General features: G+C 40.6%; 1 protein-coding gene across 2 annotated transcripts; it reads left to right on the forward strand.

The window, feature by feature from the left end:
* The first annotated feature begins 17 nt into the window (after positions 1-17).
* ZNF12 (zinc finger protein 12) lies at positions 18-17,374 on the forward strand. Of its 2 annotated transcripts, none has more exons than XM_037507100.2 (5): positions 18-462; positions 1,455-1,519; positions 6,484-6,610; positions 6,876-6,971; positions 11,410-17,374. In XM_037507100.2, the coding sequence occupies exons 2-5, from the start codon at positions 1,505-1,507 to the stop codon at positions 13,257-13,259; spliced, it is 2,088 nt and encodes a 695-aa protein (XP_037362997.1). In that variant the 5' UTR covers positions 18-462; positions 1,455-1,504; the 3' UTR covers positions 13,260-17,374. The 2 variants fall into 2 exon arrangements, with proteins under 2 accessions (XP_037362997.1, XP_037362998.1); XM_037507101.2 differs by having other exon boundaries at positions 18-314.
* Positions 17,375-17,425: the final 51 nt, after the last annotated feature.

Here is a 17,425-nt window from a genome sequence, read left to right on the forward strand (position 1 = left end):
CTCCGCTTCCTGTCGGTGTCCAGGTCACCATTCGCCCTCGTTCCCAGACGCTGGCCTCCGGCGAGCGAGGATCCCAGGGTCTGCGGAGCTGCTGGACGTGCGGCCGGACTGGAACCAACGGGCGCAAGACCGTGCGGGCTAGGGCTCACTTGGGCCAGTCGGAGGCTCGAGCGGGGACCCCCGAACGCGAGCCCTGGAACCCGCGCGCTGGGCCAGAGGGGCCGCACGGAGTGGCGGCGGAGCCTGATCGAGGCGCGCGGCCCGGTGAGGTCCCCTGGAGGCAGATTTGGGCCCCAGAGGGACCTTCGCCTGAAGTGAGTTTGTCCCGTAGGCCCAGAGCCGACTCCTCGGGAATTGGGGAGGATTGGGGAGGTGGAGAGGCGGTGATTCTGCAGCAGCAACGAGCGGGGAGAGCTGCGGCTTCCCGGGAGCCTTGGTGCAGAGGCGACTAGTTCTGGGAAGGTAGGTCTTGAATTTGTTGTGCAGGAGGCAGTTCGGGATCTTCCCGCCGGAAATGTGCAGGGCTGGGGGTGGGGGGCTTGTCCCGCGCCGAGGATGTGGGAGTGTGCGACAGGGAGGGTTTGACCGCTTTCCCTCAGATCCGAGGGATCGGATTGCGCCACGGAGGCCGATCGCCCCAGAATGCCCTCCCTTGGGACCTGTGAATCAAAGGTTTCTTGGTGGCTTAGGGGTCACCAGCCTCCACCTCGGACATTCTGGCCACTTCCTCCACACCCGGCACCCCTTTCTCCTCTTGGCCTTTCCAGATTGTCAAAGTGGCTCCATCAGCCCCTTTGTTGTCTGATCTAAATGTTCTGCCTTTGCGGGCTCACACAATGTAGTGTAGGGTAAGTCTGCAATGGTTATCGCCTGCTCTCTGGGTTGACAGAGGGAGAGATTGAGCCTGAGAGGGGAAGTGACTTAGCCAATGTCACCAGGTGTGTACGTGGAATTGCTAACAGGACGCAGACTCCCGGGCCAGCGTTCTCTCCGTTGTATTATAATTACATTAAGTTTCTTAATTGAAGATACTTTTGAGGAGCACACTCAAGGTGGTACAAGTAATTTGAAGACTGAGCCATGCCTGAGTGTATCTCTTACTCAGAGCATCCTGTGTATTTTCTGATCTTAAGTAGTTAAAAGAATTAGCAAGAAGATAGGTAACAGAGTTCCTTTTTTTATCTTAAAATTTAATGGTGACAGATTATATCAGTAGGATTCGATATTCTTTCACTAATGACATAATGTATCCGTTCAGTCAACACTCAGTCATATGAGAATTAGAAATTTATGGGTGGGTGTTTCCTACTTATTCCAGTTCTTTTTGACTGTTTAAAGGGACAGCCTCTCATATGGTGTCTTTCATAGAATTTTCTGGGTAGGTTCTTATGCAGGAGACTACTTCCTTCACAAAGCTGGTCCACTCAACCTCATGCTTGCATTTCCTTCCCCAGGTCTGCCTCCACTTCCACAGTCCTTCACATTTTTCCAAGAGCATCAAAAAATGAATAAATCCCTGGTGAGTTTCTCTGCTTTCTTATATAACACATCTTAGGAGGTGAACAACAGTTTAAATATTGAGTGGAAAGTAGAAATTGATAAAAGATGTGGTCAGACAAAACATAGAGCAGCAGATGAGCACAAGCATTGCTGTTATGTTCATAAATATGGGTTGCATGATCTTTCAGAGCCAAAGTATGCTTCTGTCTTTGATGTTCTTCACAAAAAAAAGACAAATACTCTGTTACATTGTTGTCTCATGGGCAATTGTTTCTACTTCTCCATCAGGGATGAAATGAGGAGCAGCCGGAGGAATGGCTTTTGTCATCCTTTAGGAAGGATTCCCTGAACATTTCTCTCTGCTAGTCTATTTGGGTTGTACAACAGACTGTGCATATTTTATCCTAAGGCTTGGTTCTGCGCCTGCTCCTCCCCTGAGCCTGACCCAGTACAAATTACATGTAATCTGAGGGGTTGGCCTGGCAGAGAAGTGCCTGGCTTTGTGCCACTCGAGGTCTTTCCTATCTGCAGAATCTTCTGTTGGATTCTGTGACAGACCTTTCCTTCTTTTCTCCAACTTTGATTATTCCTTCTGCCTCTATATGTGCTGTTCTTCCACCCTTGGCTCTTTTATATCTGATATCTCCTGTCCATGCCTTGAACTGACTGCTGTCCTTCTCCCATGTAAACCAGATACCTCTATCAGTCACCTGCCATTGTCTCCATGGAGTTTGTCTAGAGTACATCTCAAGTTCAATAGAGCCAACAGATCCAAAAGTAATAGTTTGCAACCCCCCATCTATACCTTCTGCTCTTCTTCCTAGTGGTTCACTGTTCTACCACTCAGCCTGCCACCCTGACCAGAAAAATGGGATTCAGTCTAAACAACTCCATCCTGTTATGCCATTCAGTTACTAGGTTTGTTTCTATTCCTTCCCCTTCATCCTGTCCTTGCTACCTTTATAATAGCTGATGTCTTCCTCCCGGACTGTAACAGAAACTTCCTTTCTAGGCTATGATTTCTTTGCTCTACTATTTCACATGAACTTTCCACATTGAGTGTTTTTCTTAAAATGTTAATTACACCATGTGGCCTCCATGTGGAAAGTTCCTGGAGTGACTAGAAAAATGAGATTCTCGTGACATTGAAATGAGGATTTGGTTTTGGTGTTTTAAATTTGATCTCTTGCAATTGCAAATACAGATAGCAAGAAGGCAGATGTGTATATCTGGGGTCAGGGGCTGAGCCTGGGCTGGATGTCTGCATGTGGATGCTGTGAAAGCACAAGATCAGCTGGGGCTCATCCATGTGATGAATGGCTGAGAAGGGAGTGAGCGGGGCTACAGTAAGGCAAGAGAGAACCTGGAGGGCGAAGTTCAGAAGCCAAGGGAATGAAGTTTTAAGGAGAGGGTGACCAAATAACTGTGATCTTGGGTCCCAGTAGGGCTGTTGCTGTTCTTCAGCTGTTGTTAGGTTCTCAGCAGTGCTTGTGAAATAGATCTCTGACACACAGAAGCAGCTTGTGAGATAGATCTCTGACACACGGAAGCAGCTGTAACACAGCACAGCCCATTTGGTAAAGTCCTCTTGGGTCTTTTTTATTTCCAATCCTCTGAGGGATACTTTCCTTCTGTTTTCACTAATGGAATCCAGGGCTTTTAGCCTTCTCAGCCCTGTCATGAAGGAATCTCAAAGGCATGGGGAATGTGAAATGCACCCTCCAGAGCAGTGAGTGAGCTGGCATTGTGTGTAGTCAACCTGGCTTTAGGGGTGTTCATGGAGACATTCACAGGTGTATTCTCATTGCCAGCATTCTGACTTGTGTGAAAATATGTGACCCAAATCTGAGTTCTCTATTACAAAGCTGTCTCAGAATATGACCTGTACTGGGTGATCTTTTAAGACATACATCTTGGATTGTTCCCTTGTCTTTTGAAACCAACCTAAAATCCCTAAATATCTGTAACTCTGATTGGTTACAGACTGTTATCTAGATTTCTGAAACCCACATACTTAAAATTTTAAATGTTTGCAAAGTGGGTGTTTTAAGCTAAAGGAAGAACAATGCAATCTCTCCCTCTTTTATACATAAAAGTGAACTTGAGCAAGTTACTTAAACCCCATCACTAAAAGGAAACATTCATGATAATGCCATTTTCAAGTAGCAATACTGAATGTATTTTATATGCATTACAAATAACAAACTAATTTTTATTGTACTTTTTTTTTAATAAGGCAAAGTTACAAGCAATTATAAAGTACCCACAAATGGCACATTGTGTGAAATTACAAGTCTAAAACCAGAAGTTAGAATAAGATGCGCATTATTCTGTGTCTGCATTAAAATTAGACTCCATCAGAATCTGGTCCCCTGCTCTCTTGCATTTGGTAATGACTTTCAATACATAGAACCCTAACTGACAGATCAACTTGCCTTTATGGACTCCAAAACACAGCTTCCCTTCAGCCAGCGTCCCTCTTGAAGTAAGCATTCACTCACTGATTCTGAAACATGAGCTTTCTCCTAGGCTCTGGGATTCCAAACCAAGTGAAATATTCTTTTTTAGGGAAATCCCTCAGACTAGTGGAAAAGACATAGATAAAAACAAATACATTACATAAAAGTTTGGAAGTTTGAATGAGATTATACACTTATTTCTGCGTATGTTGTTGTAAAGATAGTGTACCTGAAATAGGTTTTTTTTTATTTTAAAGATTTGTTTATTTATACATATAAGAGCTGGGGTGCAGGCCAGAGATGCAGGGGGAGTTGAGAGGATTCACCAGAGACAGAGTGGGGAACAGAACAGGCAGACTGACTAAAATACACTGCTGAAGGGAGCAGCGGGTGAGACAGGAGAGGTCTGCTGCTCTTTGGCCGGTGGGGGATCAAACTGCAGAGACTGCATATTGCTTCATAGTGCGGTGCTTAACCCCGTGTTTAACACAAGAAAGATTTGGGTTTAAAATGGAGATTTTGTTAATTTGCATTTATTGTGGTCATGGATGTGGTGGTATCATTTTATTAACTTACTGTGTTTCAATTTATAATACACTCTTAACTTGTATGCGTTTCTTTCCTGGAATGTTCCTGAATCCTGAATTGATGATGTCTTTTTCACATTTCTCCTCCTCTTTTGAGTGATTTGTCCTGGTTTTACCCATTGTATAATCAATGTGTTGATAAATACCAAAAGTAGTAGATTCAACTTGGCAGATAAACTAAAAAGAGACAAAACTTGAATAAGTGAAAGTAGGCTTACTTTTCTAAAAAGTGACGCAGAAGTTATTGGTCAGCACTCAAGAGTGATGCAGTGTGGTCTTCCTTTGTCAGGGTGGCCATCTGGGGCTAGTGATGTCTGAATGAAATTTGGGCATAGCTTCCAGGGCTACTGCTGCCCTTGAGAGCTGCCTGGGTAGGATTAGTAGGAGGTGGATGGGTCCTCTTCTTCCACCACAGTTCCATCAGTAATTGGGCCCTCTGCTTTCCCAGGCCCTCAGAGGCTGGTCCCTGGACATCGCTGCACTAAGGGGTCAAGTGACCAGCATCTCAGAGAATCCTGCCAGCAGGCCCCATCCTGTGGTTATTTAGTGTTCTACATATGAAAAAAACAAAAACCATAATAGAGTTTTCAGTCTATGTCAGGGGTTTGTCATTATCTCAAATGACCCGAGGATGGTATGGCCTTTTCCTTCCATAGCACTACTTCTCCACGTTTTGTTCAAATCATCTGAACCTTTCTGATTGTTAGCATACCAACACTGTTTTACAGTCCTTTCTTGGAAATTACATAAACCTTTAGTTGTTTAAACTTGACTACTATATCTTCTGGTTACTTTCTGCTCTATTGTGGAAAGAATGATAAGATACACAGTAAACAAGGATAATAATAGATTATCATTGAGAAGTACGTATTCATGTCCAAAGAATTAAGTGCTTTTCTGTAGAGTTGCTCATTTACCAAATTGTATTATGGGATAGGTGCCGTTACAGCTTTGGTTTGGAGGTAATGATAGTAAAGGAAACAGTGACAATGACTGGTATAAGTATTTCTGAGTGGAATGCCCTATTCAAAGACACATTAAAAAATAGGGTTTGGGGCATTTTCTAGATCTGTTTGTTTCTTCCCCTCTTTGGAAATATGCTCCTCTTCTTCTAGAATGCTAAATGGGAAGAAAAAGGGCTTCACAGTTCCCCAGCTGAGATTTAGGGGTAATTGAAACATGCCATTATTGACATTTCACATACCAGCCATATTCAGACCTGCTGTGGACTTACCCCTGCAGAAAAGTGCAAAACTGGGTTGTATGTTTCCTGGCTTGCTTGCTACTTTGGTAGTAGTGGCAAATGTCACAGGTTGGCTCCTTCTGTAAGCTGTAAGGTTTGTTCAGAACCAGCAGTTGTTTCAGCCATGTTGAGTTTGAAATCTGGAACATGTGTCTGGCGTTTAGGGTAATAGTCTGGACTGGTGATACAAATTAGGGAAATGTTGACATGTAGGTGGTAATTAGAGCCATGAGGCTAGATGGGATCACCATCAAAACAGTGAGTACAGAGAGTAAAGGACCATAGACACTAACCTTAGATGACTGGGAGGAGAGGAGCCAGCAAAGGAGACTGAGAAGGAGCAACTGGGAGGAGGTAAAATGAGAACCAGCATTGTAAATGTTCAGAAGCAAAATGAAGGAGCAATTGCATCCTGGTTTCCATGAGTGTCCCTCAGGCCTGTGCTTCTGGGGGCCAGGGACTATATCTGCTGGATTAGTGTCCCCAGTAGCTAGAATTATTTCAGGTTCACAGTGTACACACAGTATTTTCTTTTTTTGGTGTAAGCTGAATGAACTCATTTCTGATGTTTATTTTCCCACAATCTGCAATAAAAAAGGTTACAGTGTTTATAGTTAACTTTACCAATGAGCTTCATAAGCTCTTGTCCGTGTAATCTCCATATCACCCAATTCCACTAATGGTGCCATTACAGGGGCCAGTGTCATTCAAGGATGTGGCTGTGGACTTCACCCAGGAGGAATGGCAGCAGCTGGATCCTGAGCAGAGGACAATATATAGGGATGTGATGCTGGAGAACTACAACCATCTAGTTTCCGTGGGTGAGGAAAGCTTGCTTTTTCACCTGATAAAATACATGGGATTTCTCTTAGATTTACTGACTTAAACTTTGGGACAAGTGTGAGTAATCTGTTTGGGGCACCAGGCAGGGCATATGTCTTTATCTCCCCAGTGAAAAGTTCTAATCTGATACAACACAGATGGGTGCTTCTGTGGTATAGCTTGTAAGGCAGCACTTTCTTCATACAACACAGATCTGGAATCCCAACAGCCAAGTTCAAGTTCTCTTTCATTTTTTATTAACAGGGTGTCACATTATCAAACCGGAAGTTATCATCAAGCTGGAGCAAGGAGAAGAGCCATGGATAGTAGAAGGAAAATTCCTACTTCAGAATTATCCAGGTGTGTTAGCAGAGGCAGTGAGGAGACTGGTAACTTGGAAGTGTTTTTCCAGGAAATTTTTAATGGTCCCAAACCTTTAGAAGTGACTGAAGAAAAATTACTTGTATGTATTAATACATGTGTCTCAAAGACTTCTTCCTTCTCCAGAAAAACTTGTTTGTAGAGCTTCCCATGCTTACCTCTACTCAGAACCAAAATCCAGTCACTTCTCTCTCTTGAACCTTGGCCTTTTGTGCTCTTTTTAGCCTTCTGAGTAACCCATTATCATAGATTCTTTTGGTTTCTAGGCATTCCTTATTATCAAGTAGCTTAAGTGACTCTTGTGTTCTTACTTTTTTTTTCTTATGTTTTTAATGTGAAATGCCTCAGACTTGTTTTTATCACCAGTTTTACTTTTCCCTTCTCTTTCTTTTGAGGTCAGATTCCTAACCCCATCTTATGCCTAAACCAGTAAATTCAGTTCACCTCTCCTGTCCTGCACACTGGTGCTGGTCACTCTGAGATCCTGCCTTCTTAAGTTGGGTGTCACAATCTCTGAGTCTCTTTCCCAAATGCTCATTCATCTTGTTGCTTGTTTACTGTTATGTTCCCAGTGCCTTGAATGATGTCTCATCATAAAAGGTACTCAGTAATTGTGATGTACAGAATGAGTGCGATTCATTTATCCTCCTCCCCACACTAGGAGTGTTTCTAAAGGATCTGCTTCTACCTTTGGAGTTTCTTTGTTTTCTTAGTTGTTCTGGTGACTTTAGGGTTTTTGTTTGTTCTGTTTTATGTTGCATTGCCACCCTATCTTCTAGTCCAGTATGTTCTGCAGTAGCATATAGAACTCCTTCATTCTTGTTGTGTCTGGAAATTACCATGAGCTCACACAAAATGAAATTACTAATTACCTGTCCTAGCTCCCTTTAGTTAGTGAGTTATACTGTTTTCCCCTTTGGAGTGACCCCTTTGGAATCACTAAAAATGTCTGCTTCTAACTAAGTATTACTGATCACTCCATGATTATGTGAAATGTTTTCATTTAGCCTCCATATGTTCTCGGCTTCCTCAGTCTCAGTGTAAACAAGTATACTCTTGTCATTCTTGGATTTATGCAAGATGTGTTCACCTGAAGTTTCCAATCTTACCACTAGCCTCACTGGATAAGCCTGTGTTAATTCCCTGTTACTTCCTAAAGGGAATTTTAGTTCTTTGTCCTTTACAAATCACCACGTATTGATCCTGTATTTGTTGGAAACATTTTCTCGTTTCTCAAAACTCTTTCTAAACTCTTTTTGTCCCATATTCCTAAATAAATGTGTTGTATTCATGTGATTATTGTCCCTATAGCTTTACATTTCATTGAGGTCTGCTTTACATCCCCAGATTACACATTCTTTAAATCTGAGCTCAAATTTTCAACCCCTCCTTAAAGTTTCCAACTTTCACTGTATTCCACTCTTCCTTTTTCAACTTTGGCTCCACCTAGTGTTGATGCTTTAAAAAAAGTTAGGTCTGGTCAAAGAATCTCTTCCCTAACAGTATATAGTTTTCATTTTAGCTTTTTTCCTCCCCTGATTTACATTTCTATAAAGAAAAGGGCATGTTCTCCTTCCAAGCCATGATGTATATCATATAGTAATAGATTGTTTCTATATTTAGGAACATGGGGACATAAATATAAACATATATATGTATATATAGAAACATACTTTTGATTATCTGAGGAGCCAGGTGAAAGCATTTTCTAAACAATCCATTCAGAAATAATATATAGGTAATTATATTTCTAAATGTGCATGCCTCAGTTACATGTTCTGTAAATAATAAAAAGATACCCATATGATTGGGCCTCCCTGGTGGCGCAGTGGTTGAGTGCTGGGTTGCGAAGCTGCCCGCAGCCTCTGCGGCGCCGGTTCAATCCCCGGCTGCTCCCCGGCCCCGGAGGAGGGTCCCACAAGGCACACAGACCTCTCCTGCCGCCCGCTGCTCCCCTCAGCAGTCTGCTTCGCTCTTTCTGCCTGCTCTGCACCCCACTCTGGCTCTGGTGAATTCTCTCACCCTCCCATGCTTTTGACTGTACCCAGTGCTTGTATAAATAAATAAAAATAAATCTTTAAAAAAAAAAAAAAGATACCCATATGATTTAGATTAAGAACAACTCAGAGGAAATACAAAACTAATATTCTGTAAGAGATAGGTTCTGGTTAAGAAAAGAGAACAGAGATACATAGAATAATTTAAAGCTTAGCATTTCACATGGAATGTGAAAATGTCTCTTTGTACCAAAATGATTGTATGGAAAGTAAATATTTTCAGCTTTAAGGGGAAATGGAGTTTATTGAGGAGAGAAAGAATATTGGAAAATCATCTTGCTTTTTAAAGCATGGACATCCTCTCTCTCCCTATCCCCCCCCGCCAAAAGACTTTGAGTAGATCAAGGTGGGAAAGTCAAATAGTAAAACAATAAGAGCAGAAACTTATGGTTGAAAATGAACTGAGGCATTGTTGAGTACCACAGCAGGCTTAGAATAAGGCAACAAGGGCTTAGATTGTACTCTCTCCCAAAATGATATGAAATGATGTGGTGGAAAGTGCTTGTCAACTTCCTCTAAAATAAATCCCTACTTGGCTATATCTCATTACTGTTCAACAGATAAGTTGGTTTTCTGGATCAGGAATTTTGGGAAACTGGTATAATCCTAGTTTGGAATCATACTGTAAATGCTGGTGATGAAAAAATATTCTTTATCAGACTTCTTTGCCTCCCCCATAGACTCCTTACCCACCCTCCCCCCAAACATTTTATCTGTTGATATTTTGGCATTGGACTCAGGAAAGTTGTAGGTTTTGGAGGAGAAGGTTGATAGGGTTTCATTGAATGTGGATGATAGCAAATATAATAGTCAAATTCATCCAAAAATTGGTGAGATAATAAAAATTAAAATTACCATTTTAGGAGAAGTTTGAGGAATCTGATTTTTTTTTTTAAGATTTATTTATTTATTTATTTATTTATGCATGCATGCATGCATGCATGCACTGGGTACAGTCAGAAGCACGGGAGGGTGAGAGAATTCACCAGAGCCAGAGCGGGGAGCAGAGCAGGCAGAAGGACCGAAGTACACTACTGAAGGGAGCAGCGGGCAGCAGGAGAGGTCTGTGCGCCATGTGGGACCCTCCTCCGGTGGCCAGGGAGCAGCCGGGGATCGAACCGGCGCTGCAGAGGCTGCAGGCAGCTTCGCAACCCAGCGCTCAACTGCTGCGCCACCGGGGAGGCCCGTAATCTGATTTTTTTTAATAATTTTTTTTTTTAAATTTTTAAGCAATATTTGCTTCCCCCCACACCCTGAGGAATCTGATTTTTAACATTTTAAATGATATGAAACATTCAGAGTTAAGTGACAGTGTTATGTCAATGACAAGACTGGTTTAAGGAAACTGTCCGTAGATTGAAAATGGGAAAAATTAAACTTTTGAACATGTCTATTGTGCTAAGTGCTGTTTGGAGCACTTTAATTTACCTAAGTTAAACAGCAACCCAGTGGGTATATAATCCCCATTTTATCAGTGGATGAACCTGTCACAGAGGACAGTTAATAACTTGCCCTGGGTCTTCTAGCCAAAGCTCATACTATATCATCCAAATAGGAACAAATAGGATTTCACAGTCAGAATGAGTTCAGTTTAAATAAGTGTCATATTTAAGAAATCTGAAACTTTTGGAACAATGGAGTGTACCTTGACATATTTTATACTTCCTACTAGAAATATATGTTCCTGGGACTCTACTTCCAAGTGAAACAGAAACAGAGTTAGAAACCTGGTAACAGGACCGTTACTATAACCAAAAGGAGATTTAGGTGTAAGTTAGGTGTGTGAAATCTGAAAAAAAGGCAAAATACTTTGGGAGGATTTGGACTAGTCAAAATGCTACATAAAAAACTCAGTATAAGGTGACAGTGCCTTAGATTTACTGAGTCTTTCGTAACATGACCACACATCCTCCATTCCCTCTTGGGTACGTATTCTGCCCCGCCTTGTAAAGCAGCAATCCTTGTCCCTATGTCAGTTTACCCCATTTGCTGTGAGTCCTTTCGTATCTGCCTTGTTAGTCTTAATTCCAATTTCCTGAATCTTTTCATTTCTCTGTGTTTATATTTTATCTTCTATACCTAGTTTTGAACAAAATCCTGCAAAGCAGTAAAGATAAAAAATGCATGTGTTTTTGCCAATTTACTACTCCTCCTTACCTCATCCCTGGAAGAAAGAGAGAGAGAGAAAGAGTGTGTGTATGTGTGTTCCATACCAAAAGAATAAGGAAAAAGTACACTTGGAATTATTTTCATCTGCCCATGACCTTAGTATCTATGCCATAATGAAATTCTTGTGTGTAAATCTCATTCCACAATTTATATAAGATTTATAAAATTTGGTTAATTTTGCTTCTTTTTAGAAGTCTGGAAAGTTGATGCTCTGATAGAAAGAGTTCAGGAAAATGAAGACAAACATTCAAGGCAGACTGTATTTATCAACAACAAAACCCTGACTGAAGAGAGAGGTAATGTTCTTGGTAAAACTTTGAATGTGGAAACAAATCCTGTTCCTTCAAAACATATATTCTATAAATGTGACTCGTGTGGAAAGAGTTTAAAATCTATTTCAGAATTTATTAGTAGCGATGGAAGCTATGCAAGAATGAAACCTGATGAATGTAGTGCATGTGGGAAATCACTTCGTCATATTAAGCTTGAGACAACTAATTCAGGAGATAAATCTTATGAATTTAATCAAAGTGGGGAAACTTATACTCTAAATGAAGAAAATATTTATCAGAACATTCATATTTTGGAGAAACCCTTTGAATATCTTGAATGCCAGAAAGCCTTTCAAAAGGATACAGGTTTTGTTAATCATGTGGAGGAGAAACCCTATAAGTGGAATGGTTCTGAAATAGCCTTTCTCCAGATGTCAAACCTCAGTGTGCACCAAACGGCTCATATGGAAATGAAGCCCTATGAATGCACCGCATGTGGGAAATCCTTCTGTAAAAAGTCAAAATTTATTATACACCAGAGGACTCATACAGGAGAAAAACCTTACGAATGTAATCAATGTGGGAAATCCTTCTGCCAGAAAGGAACCCTTACTGTGCATCAGAGAACACACACAGGGGAGAAGCCCTATGAATGTAATGAATGTGGAAAAACCTTCTACCAGAAGTTACACCTCATTCAACATCAGAGAACTCACTCAGGAGAGAAGCCCTATGAATGTAGTTACTGTGGAAAATCCTTTTGTCAGAAGACACACCTCACACAACACCAGAGAACACATTCAGGAGAGAGACCCTATGTTTGTCATGACTGCGGAAAAACTTTCTCCCAGAAATCAGCACTTAATGACCATCAAAAGATTCACACAGGCGTGAAACTCTATAAATGTAATGAGTGTGGGAAATGCTTCTGCCGTAAGTCTACTCTCACTACACATCAGAGGACACATACAGGAGAGAAACCCTATGAATGTAATGAATGTGGAAAATTTTTCTCTCGGTTATCATATCTCACTGTACACTATAGAACTCATTCAGGGGAGAAGCCCTATGAATGTAATGAGTGTGGGAAAACCTTCTACCTGAATTCAGCCCTAATGAGACATCAGAGAGTACACACAGGAGAGAAACCTTATGAATGTAACGAGTGTGGAAAATTATTCTCTCAGTTGTCATACCTCACTATCCATCATAGAACTCATTCAGGAGTAAAACCCTATGAATGTAATGAATGTGGAAAAACATTCTACCAGAACTCAGCTCTTTGTAGACATCGGAGAATACATAAAGGAGAGAAACCCTATGAATGTTATATATGTGGAAAATTCTTCTCTCAGATGTCATACCTCACTATACATCATAGAATTCATTCAGGAGAGAAACCCTATGAATGTAATGAATGTGGAAAGACCTTTTGCCAGAATTCAGCCCTTAATAGACATCAGAGAACACACACAGGAGAGAAAGCCTATGAATGTTATGAGTGTGGAAAGTTCTTCTCTCAGATGTCGTATCTCACTATACATCATCGAATTCATTCGGGAGAGAAACCTTTCGAATGTAATGAATGTGGTAAAGCCTTCTCTCGAATGTCATACCTCACTGTACATTATAGAACTCATTCAGGAGAGAAACCCTATGAATGTAATGAATGTGGGAAAAAATTCTACCACAAATCAGCCTTCAATAGCCATCAGAGAATTCATAGGAGAGGAAATATGAATGTACATGACGTAGAAAGACTTCTCTAAAATCAGACCTTGTAAAGAATAAGAAATCCTCCCTGAAGTCAAACCCCATCATACATAAGAGTTCCCCCAGGTGAATGTGGACAAACGATTGTGCATTAATCATATGTAATCTAAAAGTTCACAGGGTAGCAACCACAATTGTAACACAACCATGTGACTCTGGATACTGGGCTATACAGGAGTAAACATTTACTTACATTTAGAATATATGTGTGTTTCAGCATGGATTCAAACTGTTTTATATATCAGGGAATTCATATTAAGGGGCAAATCTCTCAAGGAATGTGGAAAATAAGATACTCCTTTGGACATTATTAATACTAAAATGTATTTGATGTGTCAAAACTTTTTGTAGGAAAAAAACAAGATCTCTGTTGCAAATAAACATACTCCTTGTTTAAATGGAAGCAGGACAACTAGTTAATACAGCAACATTAAATTCATTTATGAGTGGTTCCTGAGATTGTAGGACTTATGTATGGGGGGAGGGGTGGCTTGCTTTTTTTAGGATGATGCATTACAGGATTTGGATATTCATTCTGAATAGTATCTGAAAAGGTGTCCTTATTAGAATAATTTGTTAGACATAGTAAGATTATTCATTCTAAATAGCAACACCATGTTTGTTTCTTAATATACATTGTCATTGAATTAATGTTTGGTAGGTATAAAATACTTTGTATTTTCTTACCTGGCATTTATAAATGTATTTGATCATTGTTAGTGAACTAAATCTTCCATTAAAAAGCCAGTGTTTTTTAAATAGTGTTTTCAATTGTATCTGAATCAACAGGAGGTAGAAATCTTCACATAAAGTAGAAAAATTTGCATGGAAATTTTTGAATTGGTAATGATAGAAGTTTCTAGTTGTGAGAAACAGCTATAATACTCATTATACTTTATACAGTTAAAAGCATACTTAAAATACTTCCACTTTTGTCTTCTGTTATTATTTGTCCATTTAAGTATACTGAGCACACATACTATGTAACAAGAACTATCTGTATTTTTATTTGCTATGTTTTTAAGCATAGTGCTCCACTCCTTTCTATTCCTGAATGGAATAAGAATACATTCACATGGGTTTGTGGCAAATGCTCAGTGACCACCCTACTGTTTTCTGGCAGTTTGGGTGTCTTCCTACTCACAGGATGGGGTAAATCCTGATTGGTTTCAGCCATTAATGAAAATCCCTTTCTCACTGCCAGCAATTTGTTAAGAGTTACTACAGTACCCAATTTTAGACATTTAGACAAATACAGGGGATACTTGATGGTTTATATTCTGGATAAGGTGTCCTTAAAGATTCAAGCAGTGATGCAGTGAAGTGAAATCTTTGTTTTACATTTCCTTGTCTGTATGTGATCTGCCTGGTTATGCTTTTCAACAATGAATTATAATCTAAGTGTGACAGAGATGAAAGATAGGAAGAACCTGGGACCTGGATGATGTCATTGAATCACTGAGCCAACCAACCCTAGTCACTCCAGCTCTGGACTGTTTAATGTATGCGTAAATTTATTTTAACCCAGCAGATTAGGACTCTCTGTAAGTAATAACTGAAGATAGAAAGTTATAATTTTATAGAATGAAACAATTCAGGAGTGGACTCCAGGTAAATCATTTATTTTGTGGTGTTTATATAGAGGTTTTTTATTGCCTATAAATTTTTATGTAAGTAATTTGAGCATTAGATAATCAGGTTGAAATAAAAATATATGTTTCCTTAGATTGTTACATCATAGGCCTAAGAAATTAGCCTTTGGAACCTAACAATTGTCAGGTTTACCTGCCTTTTTATAATGCATGACATAAATTCTTAGGTTAATTTATATTATTCATGGATCACTGCTATGTTAGATGACAATGTATGATGTAAATATCTACTTTTGTTTGCTTTCCAGTGATTAGCCTCATGGCTTATATTAGTTGAGTACTTTACCACTGAGATGAAATGCTGTATATGTATTAAAACCATTTGTGGTTCCTGTTTTTGTTACTAAGCACTTTGCTCCCACATTCTCTAAAATGATTGTGAGTATGCTATGTAACAAATTAAAGTCTGGTAGAGTGTATACTTTTGTGTAGGAAGTATAAATTCATAGTATGTATGTCAAACTATTTCCAAAGGTTTCCCATACTAGTCTGTCATTATAGATTAAATATACAGTATGCATTTTGAAGTAAATTATTTGAAAAGTTTGAATGGTTTTAACACATTCTTTTTCTCTTATGGATTGCCTGCATATGAAAAGCTTATTAAAAAAAGTAAAATAAGAGCATAGAACATCTATTTGTACTAGCAAACAAGGAAGTGCTCAAGAACCAATAGGGAGTGACTTCACCAAAAATGGCAAGGGCTTGTCCCTCCAACACTAACAACTAATGGCTGGCAAAAGTTGACATCAACTTGCAGAACTCTAGAATCTAGTCCAAACCTTATAATAGACATGGAGTGGTTTGGTAAAGGAAGGCAGCACCCTTGCATTAAAAAAAGAGTTATTGCTTTAAGTGTGCACCTGCCATGGATGATAGCTTGTGCTCTGTGTACAGTTTGTCACTGGGAATGGTAGAGTTTATTCTTAAAGAATTGTAGGTGTGGGTTCTACCTGTTGGGCACTATCTGTAAAATTGTTACAAAGGCTTCCCTTTGATTCTTCAGTTCAACAGACAGAGGCCTGGGTGGCTTTTGCCAAAAGCATTCAAAAAACAAGTATTGACTGTAGCAGTCTGGGGCAAGGAATGACAAGGTGAGGATCCTGGAGAAGAAAGCACATGAAATAGAGATATGTGGAGGAATAAGGAGTTTTTAAGTTTCCATATTTATCAAAGTGAGGCACAGGCTCAGAAATGACTTGAGAAGTCCCAGTACTGTGACTTTGGGCTATTATTCAGGCTCCACGTAAGCGCACAGTGAAAGCTAAGGGAGAATTGGAATGAGTTTTGTGAAGCAATGAAGGCGTGACCAACAGCCAGTATGTGAGCGAAAGTTAGTATTTTTCTTCCACCCCCTCACCCCATCTTTCTTTTTTGGCACCAGTGATTTCATAGATAACTGGCGAAACACAGAACACATTACCTCTAAGCTAGTGGGACAAATTATTCAGCATCCACACACGACAAAAGAATAGACTTAAAAAAACAGTTTAGAAGATCAGTAAGAAATCAAAGAACCCCAAAACAAAAACCTTAGGACAGGAAACAGAATCTAATTTCGAGTTGCCCCAATGTATCTTAAATGTCCAGTTGCAAGCAAGAATTACTGACATAATCAAAATTATGACCCGCTCACACTCTCCAACAGAACCGGTAGAATTGTGTCGCTTTCCAGGTGAGGTGGCCCAGAAGCTCATGTGTCCTTGTCCTTGATGCTGTTAATGAGCAAACTGACCTTAGAGGCCTCATTGTGAGAAAACTGAGCAACCATGGATAGAAAAACTGAGGCCCCTGGAAACCACTCTGAGAAAGAGTGCCAGTTCTGGATTTTGTGATTGAAAGGGAACTTCTATTATGCGTGTTATGTTTGCAGTTGGGCTATCAGACCTACCATGGAGAAGGCATCAAACAAACACCTCCAACTTCTACACAGAAGTCCCCCCACCCATCACACTGGGACACTGGAAGCCCTCAGGTAAATGGTGAACAGGAATTTGGCCTCCACCACCACCCCTGCCATTCAGGATGAGGCTGGTAAGAAAAGTCAGAAAGGAGACAATAGCAGGGGAGAAAATGTAGCCATGAGGCCCTGGGAATGGCCACCATGGCAGTGATGCTGCTTTGGGCACAGCACTGTGGGGAGGAGAAGAGAAGTCACAGACTGAGCCCGACTCTGGTAACCAGGAAGTGGCCCCAGTCAGCTGGATTAAGAGTGATCTACTCAATGGGCCTTCCTAGTGGCGCATGCGGTTGAGCATAGCGCTGTGAAGCTGTCCACAACCTCTGCAGTGTGGGTTCGGTCCCCACTGGCTGCGGAGCAACCCACATGGTGGGGAAGACCTCTCTTGTCTCATCCGCTGCTCCCCTCAGTGGTGTATTTCATCATTCTGCCTGTTCTGTGCCCCACTCTGTCTCTGGTGGATCCTCTCACCCTCCCGTGCATCTGGCCTGTACCCCGGTTCTTGTATAAATAAAATAAATCTTTAAAAATAAAAAAAAAAGAGTGATCT

Source organism: Talpa occidentalis, unplaced genomic scaffold, assembly GCF_014898055.3.
Source record: "Talpa occidentalis isolate TD23 unplaced genomic scaffold, MPIMG_talOcc4v2.1 talOcc4.12, whole genome shotgun sequence".
NCBI lineage: Eukaryota > Metazoa > Chordata > Mammalia > Eulipotyphla > Talpidae > Talpa > Talpa occidentalis.

Bases quoted from the DNA above. Each gene is read 5' to 3' on its own strand.
- ZNF12 (XM_037507100.2), top strand. The intron at 6,611-6,875 runs GTGAGGAAAGCT...TTTTATTAACAG, and splicing joins CAACCATCTAGTTTCCGTGG to GGTGTCACATTATCAAACCG. The intron at 6,972-11,409 runs GTGTGTTAGCAG...GCTTCTTTTTAG, and splicing joins CCTACTTCAGAATTATCCAG to AAGTCTGGAAAGTTGATGCT.